Source organism: Podarcis gaigeae (genome assembly GCF_964106915.1).
Source record: "Podarcis gaigeae genome assembly, chromosome: 3".
Lineage (NCBI taxonomy): Eukaryota > Metazoa > Chordata > Lepidosauria > Squamata > Lacertidae > Podarcis > Podarcis gaigeae.
In genome coordinates this window covers 24,556,008-24,574,788 of record NC_139680.1, presented here as the reverse complement: position 1 = coordinate 24,574,788, position 18,781 = coordinate 24,556,008, and the positions used below count along the sequence as shown (strand labels likewise).

The following is an 18,781-nucleotide window of genomic DNA, read 5'->3' as shown; positions in this document are numbered from 1 at the left end:
GGAGCCGGTAATGCATCTAATAATCTTAAGAATCATTCATCCACTTAAAGCAGCATCAGAGTTATTCTACTACACTTTCTCAACTTTAGTAGGCATTATTATCTGACCCATGCCCTTAAGTACCTGCTTCCAGTGTGGTGTAGTGGTTAAGAGTGGTGGACTCATAATCTGGTGAACCACGTTCATGTCTCCGCTCCTCCACATGCAACTGCTGGGTGACCTTGGGCTAGTCACACTTCTCTGAAGTCTCTCAGCCCCACTCACCTCACAGAGTGCTTGTTGTGGGGGAGGAAGGGAAAGGAGATTGTTGGCCACTTTGAGACTCCTTCGGGTAATGATAAAGCGGAATATCAAATCCATACTACTACTACTACTACTCTTCTTCTTCTTCTTCTTCTTCTTCTTCTTCTTCTTCTTCTTCTTCTTCCTTTTATGTTCACTCATTTTAACCAAAGCTGAGTAGTGTGGCCGACCTGGGCTCCTGGCAGTGACATCAATGCCATGTATAGCAGGATGGGGCAGGCTTGGGGAAAAGTTGGGATGGCTTGGGCATACTCAGCAATGACCCCAATGGTGGGGGGCCAGGCTTTGTGGCACCACATCCCAACTGGCTACCCCTGCAATTTGGACAAAGTCTTACAAAAAAAATTTTTTGAACCATTTCACCAGTTCTGAAAATGTCTTAGGAAATCTTTCAAAATAAGCCACAGGTGCCCTTGTGCCTGCTTAGATAGTAATCTGACTGAGGAAGCTTTAGGACAACTTTGTGGAAATTGATTCCCTCCAAATGTCATTGACTCCAGCTCTCACCTTCTCTGACCATTGGGCATAGTCTCTGGGTCTGATTGGACATGGAGTCCAACCTCACCTGGAGGGCCACAGGTCCCCCCCCCCATGCTTTTAGGTGTTTCCATGTTGTATTGATCATGTGATATATATTTCACCTCAAAAATCTCTGTATTGTAAACATGGGCTGGTTGTTCATGTAGAACAGAAAGTAGAAGGGAGACAATTGTAATTCAACTGGCTGTTCTGGTCAACATAAATTTTATATTTGCAAACATAGAATAAGCTTTTATCCTAATGCATGGGTAGGCAACCTAAGGACCGGTGGCCAGATGAGGCTCAATCGCCTTCTCAATCTGGCCCGCGGACAGTCTGGGAATCAGTGTTTTTTACATGAGTAGAATGTGTGCTTTTATTTCAAATGCATCTCTGGGTTATTTGTGGGGCATAACAATTTGTTCATTCCCGCCCCCAAATATAGTCCAGCCCACCATATGGCTTGAGGGACTGTGGACCAGTCCACGGCTGAAAATGTTTGCTGACCCCTGTTCTAATGTGTGTGAATGCCCTTATTTGTTTCACTTTTCAATAGAAACCTAGATTGGGAATAGCAGAATGTTTTTAAAAATATATATACATCAACCATAGCCCTGATTTTCTCAGCAGTTTGACATGTCATGAAATTGCAGGTTCAGTGCTGACTTGATATTGGAGAGTTTCATGATATCCTAAGACAGAAATATATTTTATAAGCTGAGGTGCTTGGCTTATGGGATTTACCCTCCTCTTCCTCCCAGGTACCTGCAAACTGATTTTATATGAGTGCTTTTCTGATGCCAGCAGGATTTGGATCATTCCTAGGAAGCGATTGGGAGATAAGAGATGTTGGCCAAAATGTACTTGTAATAATTAAATTGCCAGCTGGCAGCATGTCAATAGTTGGATGTTCTTGCTGACAGAGCCAAGAGAACCTTTTAGCTTGCTGTAAGTTGATAGAGGTCTGAAAGACCTGTCAGTCACCAAGATGTGCTCTGCCTATAATAATAGCTCACATTCCAGGATATATGAAGTGTTATTCACTCATAAGAGGAATGCATAAATCCACTAGCATTGTGGATCATATCTCAGAAAAGCTAGGTACATGAAGGACTTTTCTGCTGAGCGATTTAGATCAGGCTGTTCTCTTATAGATTAGTAGAGTTTGAAGGGACCCTGAGGATCATCTAGTCCAAGCCCCAGCAATGCAGGAATCTGAGCTAGATCCTGCATGGCAGATGGCCATCCAACCTCTGCTTAAAAGCCTTCAAGGAAGGAGAGTTCACTACCCCTCATGGGAGTCTGTTCCACTGTTGAACAGCCTTCTCTTGTTTTAAGAGTAAAACCATTGGTTCCTATATATATTTGCTTGTGTTAGTAGGCATGCAGAATAATGTCCCACATACCTATAATCTTATCTCCCCTTATGTCCCCCACCTGAACAAGATACTGTATGTGTAGTGTTGTAACAATCAGAAACATTATTATTTACGCTTATTTAACCGACAAAAGTTGGTCACATTATGACACCTGGAGCCAAATCAGAAATGGTAACAATACTTGTTTGAAGCTAACTTCATCCCCTTTGCTTCTTGCAGCCATTGAGGAAAGGTAGTAATAGCATGACTTCACAGCATCACTGAACACCTGTAGTCACATGATACCACAAAGCCAATTCAAAGTGAGGGCAGTAAACATTGCCTTCATTCTGAGTGGGTATCTGTGAGAGACCTATACCATCAACATTCTGATCCTGTTTGTAGCCCTCTCCCTGTTCCCAAATGGGTTTGCTTTTTGCAGGAATGTAAATGTTTGTGAGAATTGACCCATGTATCAGGTCAGCTCCAGCATTTTGCAAGTAAGAGAAGGGAGGGGGTGGAGAGAGAGAGGATAGTGGTGTATTAACAGAGCCAGGAAAGAAAACCTATCCTTCTGTTATCATATAAAATTATATTTCGATGTTTAATGTTTATCTTATGCTAAAAGCAGGAGGAAGGTTAAAGGGGCTTGTCTCAGTATGTTGTCAAGCTTAATTATTAAATGATTTTCAAAGTGCTATGAAGTTTTAGATTAAAGGATCCTCGTATTGCAAGACTAAAGTGATCTCATTTATTATTCATTTATTATCAGATGCTGCAGGGTTGATGCAGAGCTGGTATTTTAATTAAAAAACAATAAATTGAAATGTTGATGCCCAAATTAGCTTCGCTTTAATGCATATAGCTTAAAATGATAACTACTGGCTATAAAAGTTTGGTTCTGAAAAATTGCAATGAATAGTTTTCAATAGTGAGCAACAGTGAGGACATGTCTGCCTTAAGCTCCTGCAGTTGTAGAACCAGTGGGATATAGTGGTGACTATCTTTGCACGTGGAAGATTCAGTTTGCACACCTATACAAATGATAGTTATTTCCAAATGAGTATGCATTGGGCCAAGGTGTGAGTAACACCCTCTGTTTGAAGGGCTGCCTAGTCCTAATCCAGTTTAAAGCAAAATAACCATAAGAAGAGAGAGCAAGAGGGGCCTTGAAGTTGCCTGTCTATAGTTAGCATCTGGAGAGCAGTCTGAGCAGGCACACAGGTCGCCATAGGAAACCATTTTGTGAGTCAAAATGTTTTTAACACTATACTTGCTGCTTCTTGAGCGGATATGCTTAAGGAGTGTCCTCATTCCACTTTTAATATTATCAATCTCCCCCTTTTTTTTGCATTCATGAAATAAGGTATATCATATCTACACCAGTGAGGTGTGGTGGCACCTTGCAGTGCTCAGTGGAGGTCTCTGATGGGTACAAGTTTCATGCTCCTTCCTTGTGGAAAGAATAAACAGTATCCTATATAGGGTACTCCCAGGTGGATATCGAAGCCCTGCTACAGTCCTATGACTCAGAGGGTGAGTCCCTTGCAATGTCTCTGTCTCCCAAGTCTTTAGAAGCCAAAGACTACAAAATAAGCCGAGGCAGCTGTAGTTGGCCAAGCAGCCTCTCCAAGGAGGTGGAGCCTACATAATACATTAGTTGGCTTTGCCTTCCTGCAGACATCTTCTGTAGCTACCTTAGCAAGACCCAGTGCTTTTTTTCCTAAATAAATAAATAAATAAATAAATAAATAAATAAATGATGTTTAGGGGTACCCTCATTTTGACTCAAGAAAATCACCATTTTATAGTTCAAATTGGGGAAAATAAATACAGTAAATGGACAAATGGACAGAAATTCACAAGATGTTTAGGGATATGCATACCCCTGCATTCCCCCCAGAAAAAAAGCACTGGCAAGACCCACTGGAGGTATCCAAAGTTCTGCCTGCTCTTGATGGAACACTGTCATATTGTGAGCCTCGGTTTCCCATGGAATTTGAACACTGAATTGTTCCCATGCAATTGGGCATGTATTAGCTGGTATTATGGGCTTATACCAGGAAGACCTGAGTTTATATCTTCACCCAGCCATCAAGTTCACTGGGTGACGTTAGCACTGCCATTGTCTCTTTGACTTACTCCCCATTCATGTTGAAGACAAGATGACCCTGGAGGGACAACAACATACATCTGATAAATTCAATTAAATTCTTCTTTGCCCAGTTAGCACACAGTATTGTTGAGAGTTTGGTTGACAAATTAGTTTCTCTCATTGGTGAAACCCAAGGGACAACTGAGCAACACCATACAGAGTCCTTTTCTGATATTTAAGGTGATATTTTATTTTATTAAAGAGGAAGGAACCCAAGTGATTATATGGAAGCTTTATTTAGGGGCACTTTAATATTAACTGTAGAATACTTAGACAAACTGTTGAGAACACTTCCCTCCTGGCTTCTATATACATATGCTATTGACACCAAACCCTTGTTGCAAAATTAGTTAGTTATTTCAGGCACAGGGTGCCATCAGCTCTGCAATGATTCATGACTGCTACATTTAAACCACGATGCCTAATTTTTATAAAATTCTCCATCTGGACTTTTTTATTCCACAGAATGGACTTCCTGTGCTATGTTCAGACACTGGTACATGCTAATAAGATTTTGTGGTGCAATAATCACAAATGCTCTAGTTCCCACCCCCTCCATATATTTTAAGGTATAGCAGACAAAGCTCGTTTTCCTATTTGCAACATTTCACATTAGTTTAGTTCCAAAAAAACCATTTAAATAGGGGTTTATTCTGATAGAAGCAGCATGACCTTAAAACGGCAATGTACTTGGAGACTATGTTGGAGAAAAAGAGACAGAAATAAGAATTTGTGCATTATGCTGATGGCAAGGTTGCCACCAAGAATACAATCCCATGGGTGCTACTCCACATAACAGGCCATTTGTCAAACATTTGTCAGTCTTTTGTCTAAGTCCCAGATGGTTTGGACCAATGTTATCATGCCCCACTCCAGTAAAGAAAGGTTTCGCTAGCATGGTTAACATACCTGACCCATATAAGGAGTGCTTCAAAACAAGAAACTTAACACAGATAGTGACACCTGTCTTTTCAGTGGCAAAGCATGATACTTTACTATACAGGATGGCAAATGTGACCTATTAGACATTACTGAACCCTAGAGGGTTGAGACCCATGAATGGAATGTAGAAACTGAGGAGTATAACCCATTCAAAAGGAATAAACTGAACAGGAACGGAGGAGGAGTAGCATTATATGTAAAGTATGTGTACATTTGTGAAGAGATCTATGGCCTGGAGCATGGAAGGCAGAAGGGAGTCCAATATGGATGAGGGTTTCTTAAAGGTGAAGTATTGGAGGCACAAATGCAGACAATTCCAACAAGAAAAAAAAAAGTGGGAGGCATCTAAAGAATGTGGCTGCATAAGGAGCTTACAGATGACCTGAAATTTGAGGAGTGCATGTATCAGAAAGGGAGAAAGGGGAAATTATGAAGGAAGAATACACACGAGTATTCAACAGTTGCAGGAGGAAAGTCATGCAGCCCAAAGCTCAGAATGAGGTTGTGAGAGAGGTTAAAATAATGAAAGAAGGTATCTTTGGCTATGTTTGAAGCAAGAGGAAGGACAAACAAGTAGTAGGTCCTCTGTGTGGAGAAGATGGAGAAATGCTATTGTGTGACAGAGAGAAGGCAGAACTGCCCAACACCTGCTTTGTCTCTGTCTTCACCCAAAAGGAAAGCAGTGCCCAACCTGGTGATAGGAGGATAAATGATGCAAGGAGGGAGCTGCAACTCAAAGAGGTGGCAAAAAGGGAACATATAGCTACTTCAGTTGATGGGGGCCTGATGAGCTGTGCCCAAGGGTAATGAGAGTGTTCATCATTTGAGTTTCACTATGAAATATATTTCTTAATGATTTGTGGAGTTCTATAAGAATTGGGGGTACTAGACCAGTAGGCTGATAATGTCTGTCACTGCATATTTGATCACTGTTCCGGGCAACATTTAGTCCCAAATTCTGAAATGAGAACTATAAATGTCTAGAATGTGGAACAAGATTAAAAGTGGGCATTCACTCCTTCACTTTCAAATATTTTGCAGTCAAGACAACTGCATTAAATGCAGTTTTACCAGAATACATTCTTGGTGTTGAAGTGTGAAGAAATGTGGTCATCATTCTCTATGCATCGGTAGTGAGCCAAGGAGTCAACAGACAAATTTTACTTGATGTTGATTGGTATTATATTGTGTTACTTGGCAGCAAATGCTTGTCAAATTGAAATGAAACTTACTGAAACTATGCAGTATTTAAATTTGGTTTTTGGAGTTTTCGCCGCCTTTCCTAAAAGCAAAACTTGAGAAAAGAAGTTAGGAGCCAGCTGCTGTTTGCTATGACCCGTTAAACATTTGTTTCTCAAGTCTCTTCAGTGATTTCTCACGTAAGTGACAAGAATGGTGTGACTTACTTCATGATAGCTCCTAGGAAAGAGCCGGGTCAATAGTTTCCCCACCAAGTTAAATACATGTCTGCTTCAGACCAATAATCATGCCAGCAGAGGGGAATGTTCCTAAAACTAATCTGTTAAGCCAGAGAGCTTGGTTTGAGTGATCTCTGTGAATATTCACTTGTTTACAATAGCAGGTAGCTTTGTGTTGTTGTTCTTTCTCTAAAAGGTCAGAAAGCAAGTTAAATGTATGAGAATTTCTTGGGAAAAGCTGAAGTCAAATAATGGGATGTTTATCTAGCTAGAAACCCCATGCCACCATAGCTTTATAGAAAACGATGACAAATTATCCAAGAAAGGGCAAACTATAATAATGTGGGGCTGCCCATGTTCTGTGGGACTGTCCCTAAGGATGTTTCAGAATCTGGAAGAATGTCACCACCTGATTTCATGTGGGTCAGCATTATTATATGACACCAATGCCTTCAAAGTTGCAGCAATATAATGCTCTCCAATATGTTTCTGGGCCTAATTCAAGCTTTAGTCATTTATATTTTAGACTTCACAAGGCATGGAACAGAACAAAGGAAAAGCAATAATCAGTCTAAAACACCATTAAAACACTACATCAAACCATTGGAGCCATTAACTAATCCGCTAATTATGCAAAAAAGAAAAAGAAAGAAAAGAAACCATTACCAGACTTGCAGTCATTCCTCACATCCCTGTGTGAAAAGATGTGTTTTCAGTTGTCTCCTGGAAATCATGACACATATTTTGGGAATTACTTGACCTGGGAGAAAGATGTGCAGCTGCCAGCAAATCAGTTCAAATGGCTCATGGTCAGCAGAGGCAAGAAGCAGGTTTCGCCCTCACATTGCAACCTTGGCACTTACAAGTCCATGCCTTCTATTTAGTTACCTGTTGGCCATGGCAATGAGTTGTCTGGGCTTTGCTTGGTAGAGATTCTGAAGGGGCATGCGGCCTCTGTGTGCAAAGGGTGAAGACGCACTCTCGATCCTTGCGGTATAGATGTGCCCCCCCCCCCATGAGAGGCATCTACCATAACTGACAGATGAGAGGGGGGGAAGCTAAAGGTGTGTTTGATTTACTATACTGCTTCTTCCCACCACCCCTTTTCTTTGCTCTGCCAGCTTGACTTCTCTGTGTTGAAAGAAGGCATGCAGTTGCGAATTGAACTAAATTGCAAGCAGAGATGCAAATGTTCATCTGACATGTAGATAAACATAAACATTCATTTTCTGAAATGCTTCATCGTGAGACACTTTCTCATTTCTTTTCCTAATTTTTTTTCTGGCAAAGATAAAGCTGCTCAAATCACCAATTTGTTTTTTTGTATTTTAAGTGTTTCACATTGCTGTGATTATTCTCAAGGAGTGTCAGGGCCTGAAGTGGTGAGGAGACGAGGGACATACTGCATGTTGCTTATGCATTGGGTATAGTCCTATATGGCTGACACAGCCTTCTCTCTGGTAAAAGATTCTCTGCTTTTCAGCAAGAGAAAGGCCTGGGATGAGAAAGTTCCCCTTGATAACCATTTCCTCTATGAAACTCCCTGCTCGCTGCAGAATTGCACAACCATGCTTTTAAAATAAACATGGCTCTGAAGCAGTAGCAGCAAGGGTAAAACGGACAAAGAGAAAAAATTAGGGTGGGCAGTGGAGCCAATTGGCAAGTGGCAAGTTATGCTAGCTTTGTAAACCACTTCTTTTATTGAAGAGCGCAATATTTTAATGCCATCATCATCATGGAGGTGTCTGTGGAGGGGATATGTTGATTGAAAAAGTCTAGCCAACCAGATGATTAGTTGGGTTCCTACTGAAGGTATTTGGCAAGCCAACATGACATTGATGTGGTATTGAGGATTGGTGTGGTCGTTCTTTGGTGTTATGGCAGGGGACAAAGCTGAAGTGCAACTTTTGAATAAATGTGTTTTTAATAATAATAAAGCACTAAAAGAAAAAGGGAAAAGAAAGGATGTTAGCCTAAGAAGAAGAAGAAGAGTTTGGATTTGATATCCCGCCTTTCACTCCCTTTAAGGAGTCTCAAAGCGGCTAACATTCTCCTTTCCCTTCCTCCCCCACAACAAACATTCTGTGAGGTGAGTGGGGCTGAGAGACTTCAAAGAAGTGTGACTAGCCCAAGGTCACCCAGCAGCTGCATGTGGAGGAGCGGGGAATCGAACCCGGTTCACCAAATTACGAGACTACCGCTCCTAACCACTACACCACACTGGCACTAAGGGCTGCTTGGAAACCTTTTAAATAAATAAAAGTACCCCCTCCCCACAATGTACACCAAACACACACATTGCTACATACATCAATGCCAGTTCAATTTCTGTGGTGCTCTTTATCCTGCTGTCCACTTATTTAACATACAAAATTAACATACTTAATGATGTACCTCTTTCCACACTATACATTTCAAGGTAAATGAATGATCAAAACAACATTCTAAAAAGTAACTCTCTATCTCCACACACACACACACACAAAAACACCATTCCAGAAATAAAAATGGGATGAGAATGCAAACAACTGCAATTTTCACTTCTGTTTCCACTGGAATTCTCTGACATCCCTAGCATAAGTTTGCAGCCTTATTCATCCTGACAGCGTCAGTCTCCTTGACTGCCTCTAGCACCGCTGTCTGTTCCTCTACTCCTTTTCTGCCAACCATCGCTTCCTTTGTCCTTGTGACCTGTGTGAGACGCCTTCTTCTTTCTCTTTCTTCTTTTTCCTCTTGCCTCAGTCTCTTCCACCTACACTTCCCTCAAGGTTTGTGTATCTCACTCCAACCCTTGTTGAACTGGAAACTTGTCAGGAAGACTTCCTTTGTAGTGAAGCTGAATTGAAGGTGATAGTTTCTGTTGTGATGAACTGAGCCTTGAGGAATCCCACTAAACAGCAGAATTTCTTTTCCCCAACAGATCTGCCACATTTATTTTTCAACACGAGGTCTAAGCAAGGAGAGTGCCAGGTTTAACAAAAATATAGGCACAAGGGAGAGGGAAATGCAGGGAGACATGAAAAGGAGGAATGGAAATTAAACATAATTCATAATGTAGTCAGGTTTTATGGCCATGACACATAGTTGTATTTAGATACAAATATTGAAGCAAAATCCTGAAAATGACTAATAGCCATTGAGCTTTGCGTTAAATTATACCTTGGCTCCCAGCTGCACTCAATCTCATGATAATATATACATATTTTATTTCTCTTTAAATGGCAGAAAATGAACTGTAAATTCCCTTTCCCTGACATCAGAGAAGCATTATGCAGACAAACAATGACAGAGAAATATTCTGTAGTAATCTTTCATTGACATAAATGAGTAGAAAATGTGCAACATTAAATGCAGTCTTTAGGATGAATTTTCAAAGCACATTCTATCTCCAGCTAGATTTGCCAGCTTCATTTTAGACTTATCATTGATCTCTAAAACTTATAGGACTTATCCCAGAGAAAGTGTGGTTTCATGGCCTAACCGCAGTGTACTGAATGTTTTCTGAGCCATAAGGCCGCTTGCTAAAGAGGGGAAAAACAACCCACCAAGCACATTCTGTGGTCTGAGTGGTAGGGAAAGGTGACTTCCTTTGCAACAGACCATACAACCAATGGGTTGGATCCAGACTTAGGTCATCTTAAGAACAGACCATAATGCATGACTGAATCTGGGTCCGCAAGCTGTGGTTCATAAGCATATGTCTTCATGTGTATGCATGTATGTTGGTGTGTAATGTTTTATACAGTTGTGGTTCTGGTTGGGAGGATGTGGGTCATTGTGGAGGGTGCTCACTCAGCTTCAGATCAGCTTTTGAACGAAAGGGAGGGTGTTTAGGATAACAATGATCATGAATTGCAGAAGCATAATGTTTCAGATAGCCACCAACTTTCTAGGGCACGGCAAAGGCTATTGTTTTCTTTGTTTCCAGAAATCTCACAAACAAGATCTATCTTGTCACTGACTCCTGCATGGTGCCATCAATCAATGGCCTTAAACAAGTGGAAGAGAGGAAATCACAGCAATTTTCCACTCTCTCTTTTCCCATAAGTAGTCCAGACCAAGCCAAACCAAGTTCCCTTTGCATAAGGAGAGGGAAAAGAAGATTTTAGTTAAACAGAGATGTAACTTTTGACACTAGCACTGAAAGGTGTTTGTCAGGTTAGGCAAAACATTAATTTTTAAGAGACATATTCATGGACCCTAGAAGTTTGTAGAGAAAGAGAATACTAGGCATCGAGTAGATAGCAAGTTGAAGACTAAGCACATTTTTAGAATGAACAGCATTAATTAAAACTGTTACTGCAACGGTTGTTGACACAGACTCTCCTATCTAGGTCAAAATGTATCTACAGTAAATGTACATTTAGTCTGTCATCTTTAACTCGTGCAATTTTCTGAGACAGGAAAGGAAAACAACTTAATTAATAGATTAACTGAGTTGACTTATTGAAATAGTAGAGCTCCACTGTGTGGCTGGGTAACTTTGCTAATCAACAGTAGCAGCATTGGAAATATAGAACGAAGGCTCATGATTAGCTATATGTTTTTATTTAGCCCTCAGGTGTGTCATATTTGTCTAGATTTGTTGGATGCTGTGCTTATTAGTGTGTTTTGTGACAGTTTTTATAGCAGGAAGACTAGGGGAACCCCATGTGCAACTAAAGCAGTTATCTTTCTCTCTGCAGTAAAGGGAGCACTTTTTGGGGGGGCGAGTGGAAGGAAGGAAGGAGCACATGAAGCCAAGGGTTGCTTCAAGTGAGGGACCTAGTTTCCCCAGACCTAGTGCTATAGTGCTTGAACCAACCCCGAGAGTAGCAGTAGGAAGACTTTTTAGATAGCATGTCAGGAAATCCTTTTTCTTTTTCATATTTCATTTGCCATGCGCTGAAAAGTGAATATGCTCTAGCACTAATGGTTTGGTACAGGGAGAGGAAGCCAATTTGTTTATGAGCCCCAAAAGAGCATTGAAAGGAAATCTGGAGGGAAAGGAAGCTTAAAGCATAGGATAAGGCTACTTAGGGACCAAGACTTTGATGAACTTTAAGGAAATTTGATGGATTCGTAACTGCTGAACAGGAAGATGGCTACTAGCTACAACTACTATGTTCTACCTCTACTGTGGGAGGTAATATGCCTCTGAGTACCAGTTGCTAGGATTCACATGTGGAGAGAGTACTGTTGTGCTCAATTTCTGATAGCTAGCTTCTCATAGGCATCTGTTTGGCAACTGTGAGGACAGAGTGCTGTGCAGATTAGCCATCCACATATAACTAGCTTCCCTAACTCTAATTAATACATGAAGGGGTTAAGAACATAGAGAAAGGTGTCCTGCCAGGCTCAGCTAGGATACTGTTCTACCATGGAAAATACTTCTTTGGGAGGTTGTGGGCTCTCTTTCATTGTATGTGTTTAAGCAGATACTGTATGACCACCTGCTTAAAGTTGAGATTCCTGCATTGCGGGGAGTTAGACTAGATGATCCTTCAGGTCCCATCCAACTCTACAGTTCTGTGATTCTATGAACTGAACTACCTCGCAGTTAGCTTTCACAGACTCTAGAAGTGCAGACAAATTAGTGGCGAGATTTGTACCCATTTGTCTGCCAGCAGCTGCCTTATTTCCAGGCTTTTACAAAGGAGCTCAAATCTCTGTTGCTGACAGTCATTCCTTAGGAATGTAAGACATAGGGCAGGCATAGGCAAACTCCGGCCCTCCAGATGTTTTAAGACTACAATTCCCATCATCCCTGACAACTGGTCCTGTTAGCTAGGGATGATGGGAATTGTAGTCCCAAAACATCTGGAGGGCCGGAGTTTGCCTATGCCTGACATAGGGCCATAGGAAGCTGCCTACACTGAGTGAGACACATGGTTCATTCACCTAAGCATTGACTTTGTTCAGACTGACGGTGGCTTCCCTGTGTTTGAAGCCCAGGTTATCCCTCCAAACCCTACCTGGGATTGAACCTGGGACATCTCTGTATGGAAAGTATGTGCTCTGCCCACTGAGCTATGGCCCTTCTCTTGCACAAAGCAGACCAAGAGTTTGAAGTGCCCTTTGGATAAAAACACCCTTTGCAGAATGTAAGCTGTTGTAGCGCGGAGGGCTTATTTTAAAACTGCTGCTTACAGAAAAGAATTTCACAGTATCTTTTAATTACTGTGAATGATCAGTGCCTTTGTTTTACTTCTCAGCTGAAAGATGGCACTTCCCAACAGCAGGCAGGCTTCTGAAATCACGCTGAGATGATGCTGACTCAAAGGAAACATCGCCATATTTTGAATTACCAACAAAGAAACATTTTTTCTGAGAGATATTCTGTTCCTCGTGAGATTTATAACTCTATTCCCAAGTGCTGTGATTAAACAGTTATATCCTTCCCCTCACACGCTCTTCTGGTCGCTTTGCAGCGTTGTGCCCATTTTTCTTCACAAAACAACTTTTCTGTCACATCTCTGTTCTCAGCTGACGTGATAGTAAAGCAGACAAATTTACACGTAAAATATGCAGACAAAATAAACGCTGCTTTCGATTGCATTTTAGCCCACCTTAGGATCAAATTATGAAGAGCGGACTAAAGCATTTTAAATAAATGACAAGAACGAGACGAGTTGCTTGTTACGGTATGTGCGTGCAAGTCAGACGCCCCTTTCTCTAATAACATTACTCGGAATAAAAGCCACATCTCCTCAAGACTTACACAGGAAAGAAATGAAATAAAAATGGTTCCCCGAGAATGCAAAATAGAGACGTGTTTCCCTGTAATCCTTAAACAACAACAACACATGTTCAGTGGAACCATTAGCAGAAATAAAAATGGAAGCTTTTGGTGCAAAGTGGTTAGCACTTTCTGACATAATATTAGTTTGAAAGATTGTAGGCAATGCAAATGGGAAATGTTGGAGTACAACTTCAAGAGCTGCTTCTATAGAAAAGCCTTCCTGAACCACCCCAGCCTCTGTTTCTGTAACCTAGTCTTGCCTCCTGACATTCCCTTATTCATTTCTCAGTACAGTGGTACCTCAGGTTAAGTACTTAATTCGTTCCGGAGGTCCGTTCTTAACCTGAAACTGTTCTTAACCTGAAGCACCACTTTAGCTAATGGGGACCTCCTGCTGCTGCCGCACCGCTGGAGCACAATTTCTGTTCTCATCCTGAAGCAAAGTTCTTAACCCGAGGTAATATTTCTGGGTTAGCAGAGTCTGTAACCTGAAGCGTATGTAACTTGAAGCGTATGTAACCCGAGGTACCACTGTACTTTTTTTTATTTAAAAAAACACGCCTGATTCTACCTCATCTCCATTTCCCCCCTTGTTCTATCTCTCTAAAGTGGACCGTAAATTCCCCTGGCAAGGACTTGTGCTATATTCTGTAGCAGTGTCTAGCTTTCTGTATACACTAAAAAAATAGGATTGTTAGGAAATGTTATGGCTGGAGTGATTTTCCTGCAACCTGCCTTGAGAGCACATTGGGAACACAAATGTGAAACAAACTTTTTAACATTACGTTTAATGGCTGTAGGGTTCCTGGCTTACAACAGAGGCATCTTGTAGTCTGTTAAGAGACGACCAGGTTTTTCACATTGTGCCTTAAATAGTTATATGGATGAAGGGATTTTGGCAGCTGCATGTAGGTTTCGGAACTCCAACCTCCTGCAGCACTGTGGAATGTGGGGGGAAAGACCTTTTAAAATCCCAAATTGCTCAAGCCGTTAAAGACACAGAAGTCCTTTATGTTGAAAGGTTGGACCATTTATTATTTCCTGGTTCATCCTTGTGTGCAGACATCATTTTGGTTCATTTTGTATGCATGTAGGTGGAGGAGTGACATCTGCAAAAGCAGTCTCAGCTCACTGGGGCATCAAACCTAGCATGTTTGCTGAATGGTAGAGATGGGGAACTTGTGGCCTTCCAATGTGGCTGGGCATCAACTTGGATCAGCTGCAGCCAGTCATGGTCAATGGTCAAGGGTGTGATGGGAGTTATAATCTATCAACCTTTGGAACCCCTGATCTCAGGAACCATGTGTATAGATGTGGATCATGTAACCTGTGTTAAGGATAACGGTTTAATTTCCTGTAATGGGAATGGTTACTTATGTTAAATTACTGTTTATTTTTAATGTGGAGTTTTTCCTTTGGTAGTAGCTCTCATGTGATTGGCTGACTGTGAATCACATGAGACAGGCATTCTGTTCTCTTGTGACTGTTATTCCAATAACTGTCGTTTTTAACTGTCTTTCTGCTTTCCCCCTCTCTCTCTGTGAGGGAGAATGGCGGCTGAGAGAGGCTTCTCAGGATACTGCTGAGGACATTGTGTGTCAGTGTGATGTATCTGAAGTGAAACAGACAGAGGATGATCCCTAAAGGTTATTAGGGAGAAACCTGTGCACAAAAGCTCTCTGTAAGGAACAGAGAATACTGCAGAGGTGGAAGTAAAAAATAAAAAAATAAAAATCCAAAAGAAACCTGAGTGAGCTCTACAGTTCAAGTGAGAATGTACCCATGTTTGAATAAGCATGAGATTGTAAATATATTTTTCTCAGTTGAATTTAAAGAGTCTGAACATTGTATAGTCTTTACAAAGAAGCTATCAACAACCTGGAGGAGCTATTTAGCTTCCTAGCTGTAAGCTACTCGGTTACTTTGTGTATCATCAAAATTTATACACACAACAACAACAACCTGTATGTGTCACCTGTGGGTGTTTGTATGCATGGGACCATGTATGCAAAAGCAATGTTTATATAGACATCACTCTCACTCTCCTTAGTTCAGATTGGCTGGAGCAACCCAGTCAGATGGGCCGGTTCCAATTATTATTATTATTATTATTATTATTATTATTATTATTATTATCATCATCATCTACTATGAGTACTGGGTATTGGAGTTAGAGGAAGAGGGAAACATAAAGTGGGAAGAGATCTGCCCTTCGCTGCTGATTGTCCAAGATGAAATGTATCAAACAAATATAGCATCAAGAGAGGAGAAGCTCAAGGATATAATGAGGCAATCCTAGTTTAAAAGTGATAATCTCTGTAAAAGCTACTGTATTGACTACTTTCTGTATTTCTTTCTTTCTTTTTCCTCGCAGAGTCACAGTGTACACTCTGTGGTGAACCTGAAGGTGAGTTGCGCATCAGCATCCTTAATAATTTTCAAAGTCAATAGTGGTGATGCTTGACTTGCATGATTTGTTTATTCTGCTAGTACTTTTTCTACTGTGGCAGTAGATGGAACATGTCATTAGATGTGATGTTAAGGGGGGTGGGCAGAGGCCGGGGGGGGGAGTGGAAAAGAGACATACTGCTGTGTTAGATGCCAGAAAATGAATTGAATTAGTGCTGAGTAAAGTACAATACATCCTTTGGGCAGCAGGAGACCAATATTCTCTTGTAATAAAAATGGAAATACCTTTTACCCAGGTATTGTGCAATGGTCAGTATAATATAATAAGAAAAAAGAAAAGAAAGGGAGAGTGTGAGTATTCATTTTAGGGCATATAGAAACATATCACAGTTAGAATTTAACTCGAGCAATTGACATTTCGCTGTTGAATTAATAGCATTTTGCTATTATTTTGCAATGATTCTGTCAGTGCAAAGATTTCTCTTTGTGCCATGGAACATTCTCCTCCCTATGGGTGCCCCCTAAATATGTTCTGTATGTGCTGGGATTTTCCCCATTTGTCCAGAGCAGATTTGAGGGCAGAGCATCCCCAAGGGCCCTAATCCTTGAGCTAGCAGAAATGTTTCATTGAATACTGCCCTTATTCTCAAACTATAATCCAACCTTTCATACACTGTCCTGCAATAAGTCTTCCACTAGGTTTTGCGCAACAGCTCATCCTACCGGTGCCATTTCTTCTTATTTTTTGGTGGCAGAGGGAGAATTTGTTTCTTGCACGTAATGTTTAGGATGTTTAATTCAACTGGATTTTAAAATGATCTTCTGTCATGCTTTCCTGTTCTGTTATTATTTTATTACTATAATATCATTTCTGTATTTTGGAAATAACTTTCAAGTTCATATTGCTGAAAAGTAGGATATAAATACCAGCAGAAGATAAATAACCCAGCCAACATTGTGCAAGCGCTTTTAATTTCCAGTTAGCTCAGTAGAAGAGAGTTCAGTTAACTTAGATGGATTTTGTTGTCTGTTTTTAATGTTTGTTTGCAATAATGTGGACAGAAAATTGAACTGGAAGTATTGTTCAGAGAAGCCAATACATTATTCAAATAATGGGAGTTCAGGGTGTGGTTAATTAATTAATTCATCTCAGTGAAATCAGTGGACGTACAAATTCTTAACTTTACCTGGATTGTGCCCTTACATTGTAAATTTGAAATATCATTTTCATCGCGTGTATGATTTACACTTTGATTGTATCAACCGTGAGCTGCACTTGATCTCAAGGCACTGCAAACAGCCTTTGGGGATAAATAGTAGCTGCTGGTGGATTTTTAATTTAGCTGAAATGAGACAACTTCATTCTGTGGAATGTCTTAACGTCTTAAAAATAAAACTGCAAGATGTTTGTGATAATTAAAGGCTATAGGTAGTATCCAGTAGTAACCAGAGTAGATCCATTGAAATCAATAGTTAAGTAACATAAGGCCATTGATTTCTGTGGGTCCAGTCTGAGTATACTTTAGTTACTACTCTATAAAGTTATTCAGCATTGTTAGCAGTAGCATTGTTTTTAAATTAAACCAGTGATCCTGTGGTTGTAGATATGGCATTTGGAAGACATGTAATAAAGCATAGTTTTCTTAATATTTTGCTGGGCAACAGGAGAGATCAGAAGTCTAAAAAATTTATATTACATTGGGGCTCCTATTTTAGTCTTAAAATAATTGAGTAGGGAGAAACACTATATTATTTCAGTTAACACCTCCTTTCTTGCCATCTGTGCCTAGTGTAACCTTTTCCCCCTTCTTCTTCTTCTTCTTCTTCTTCTTCTTCTTCTTCTTCTTCTTCTTCTATTTAAGAACTAGATGATCTGGTTTTATTTTTTTCAGATTAGGAATCTGGGCATTGGTTCAAGAATAATATCTTAAACATGCAATAGATTGCTCTCGGTAGGGTTTAATTTCCACCTGAGTGACTCTGCAGTGTGCTGGCTCCATGGTGTTACCTCCAAGTCTAAAAGAAACCAAGCAAAGACTTGTAAGTGGCCCCAGAGAACCTTTACAAACACTACTGAAGCATGGATTAATGCTTCATAATTCTTGGTGCCCTGCGATCTCTCAGCAATTTGTTCAGTAATTTGCTTGACTGCTTCAATGCAGTGAAATATTATAAGACTCCATACTTTTTTTTTTACACAAAAAAAATGCTGTTTAATTTATTATTATTATTTTATCTAGTTTTCTGAAAGGACTTCAGTGTGCCATTATGATAACGAATTCTATTTTGGCTTGAGGCAGGGCCTGACAGGCTCCATAAAGGACTGCTGCTGGATAGAGAAGGCTCTGTTTTTGTTTTTTAAATTGCTTTTATTTTTTATCTACGTCATTTTAAATTGTGATTGATATTAATGCTGTATTCTTAGTTTTAGATTTTATGATTTATGTGGAAATTGTTTTCCATTTGGTTGTGTACTTTCTGATGTGTTATATTTATTACTTATAACTTTTGTTATGTTGGTACTCTTGTCATGTTGTTTTAACTATGGAAAGGCGACATACAAATAAAAGGATGATGATTTTTGTGTGAAACATGACCTCATTTTTTGTGAGTATTTGATGTTAAAATTAATTCGTTGTGATTTTGAGACACAGTCCAGAAATATAAAGACTGTGCCCTCCAGTGAGGGCCAAGTTGTTTTATTACAATAGGCTGTTCAAAATGTATTGACCTCCACTTCCGCTTGTCCTGCCACTTTCCCCCTGGAAAACCCACTCTTTACTGCTGAATTGTAGCAAACGTCAATCAGGTTTTCTCCAGATGGATGCTTACTCTGATTTAGCACTAAAGAGTGGGTTTTCCAGGGGAAAGTAGCAGTGCAAAGGCAAAACCACTTGGACATGTGCCTAGAAAGCATGGGATAAATAGAAAACTGTGTACCCCTTCATGTATTAAA

The 18,781-nt window shown here is 40.3% G+C and overlaps 1 protein-coding gene across 8 annotated transcripts in view; it reads left to right on the top strand.

The window, feature by feature from the left end:
• The window catches only part of DLGAP2 (DLG associated protein 2), a 395,404-nt gene that overhangs the window by 150,083 nt on the left and 226,540 nt on the right, over nt 1–18,781 (top strand). For 6 of the 8 annotated variants that reach the window (XM_083730087.1, XM_083730088.1, XM_083730083.1 and 3 more), the window contains one exon: nt 15,791–15,823. In XM_083730087.1, the coding sequence (XP_083586213.1) occupies nt 15,791–15,823 (33 nt within the window). Of the gene's footprint in view, nt 1–14,937; nt 15,123–15,790; nt 15,824–18,781 lie in introns of those variants that run through there. The other 2 variants (XM_083730092.1, XM_083730090.1) reach the window with 2 other exon arrangements.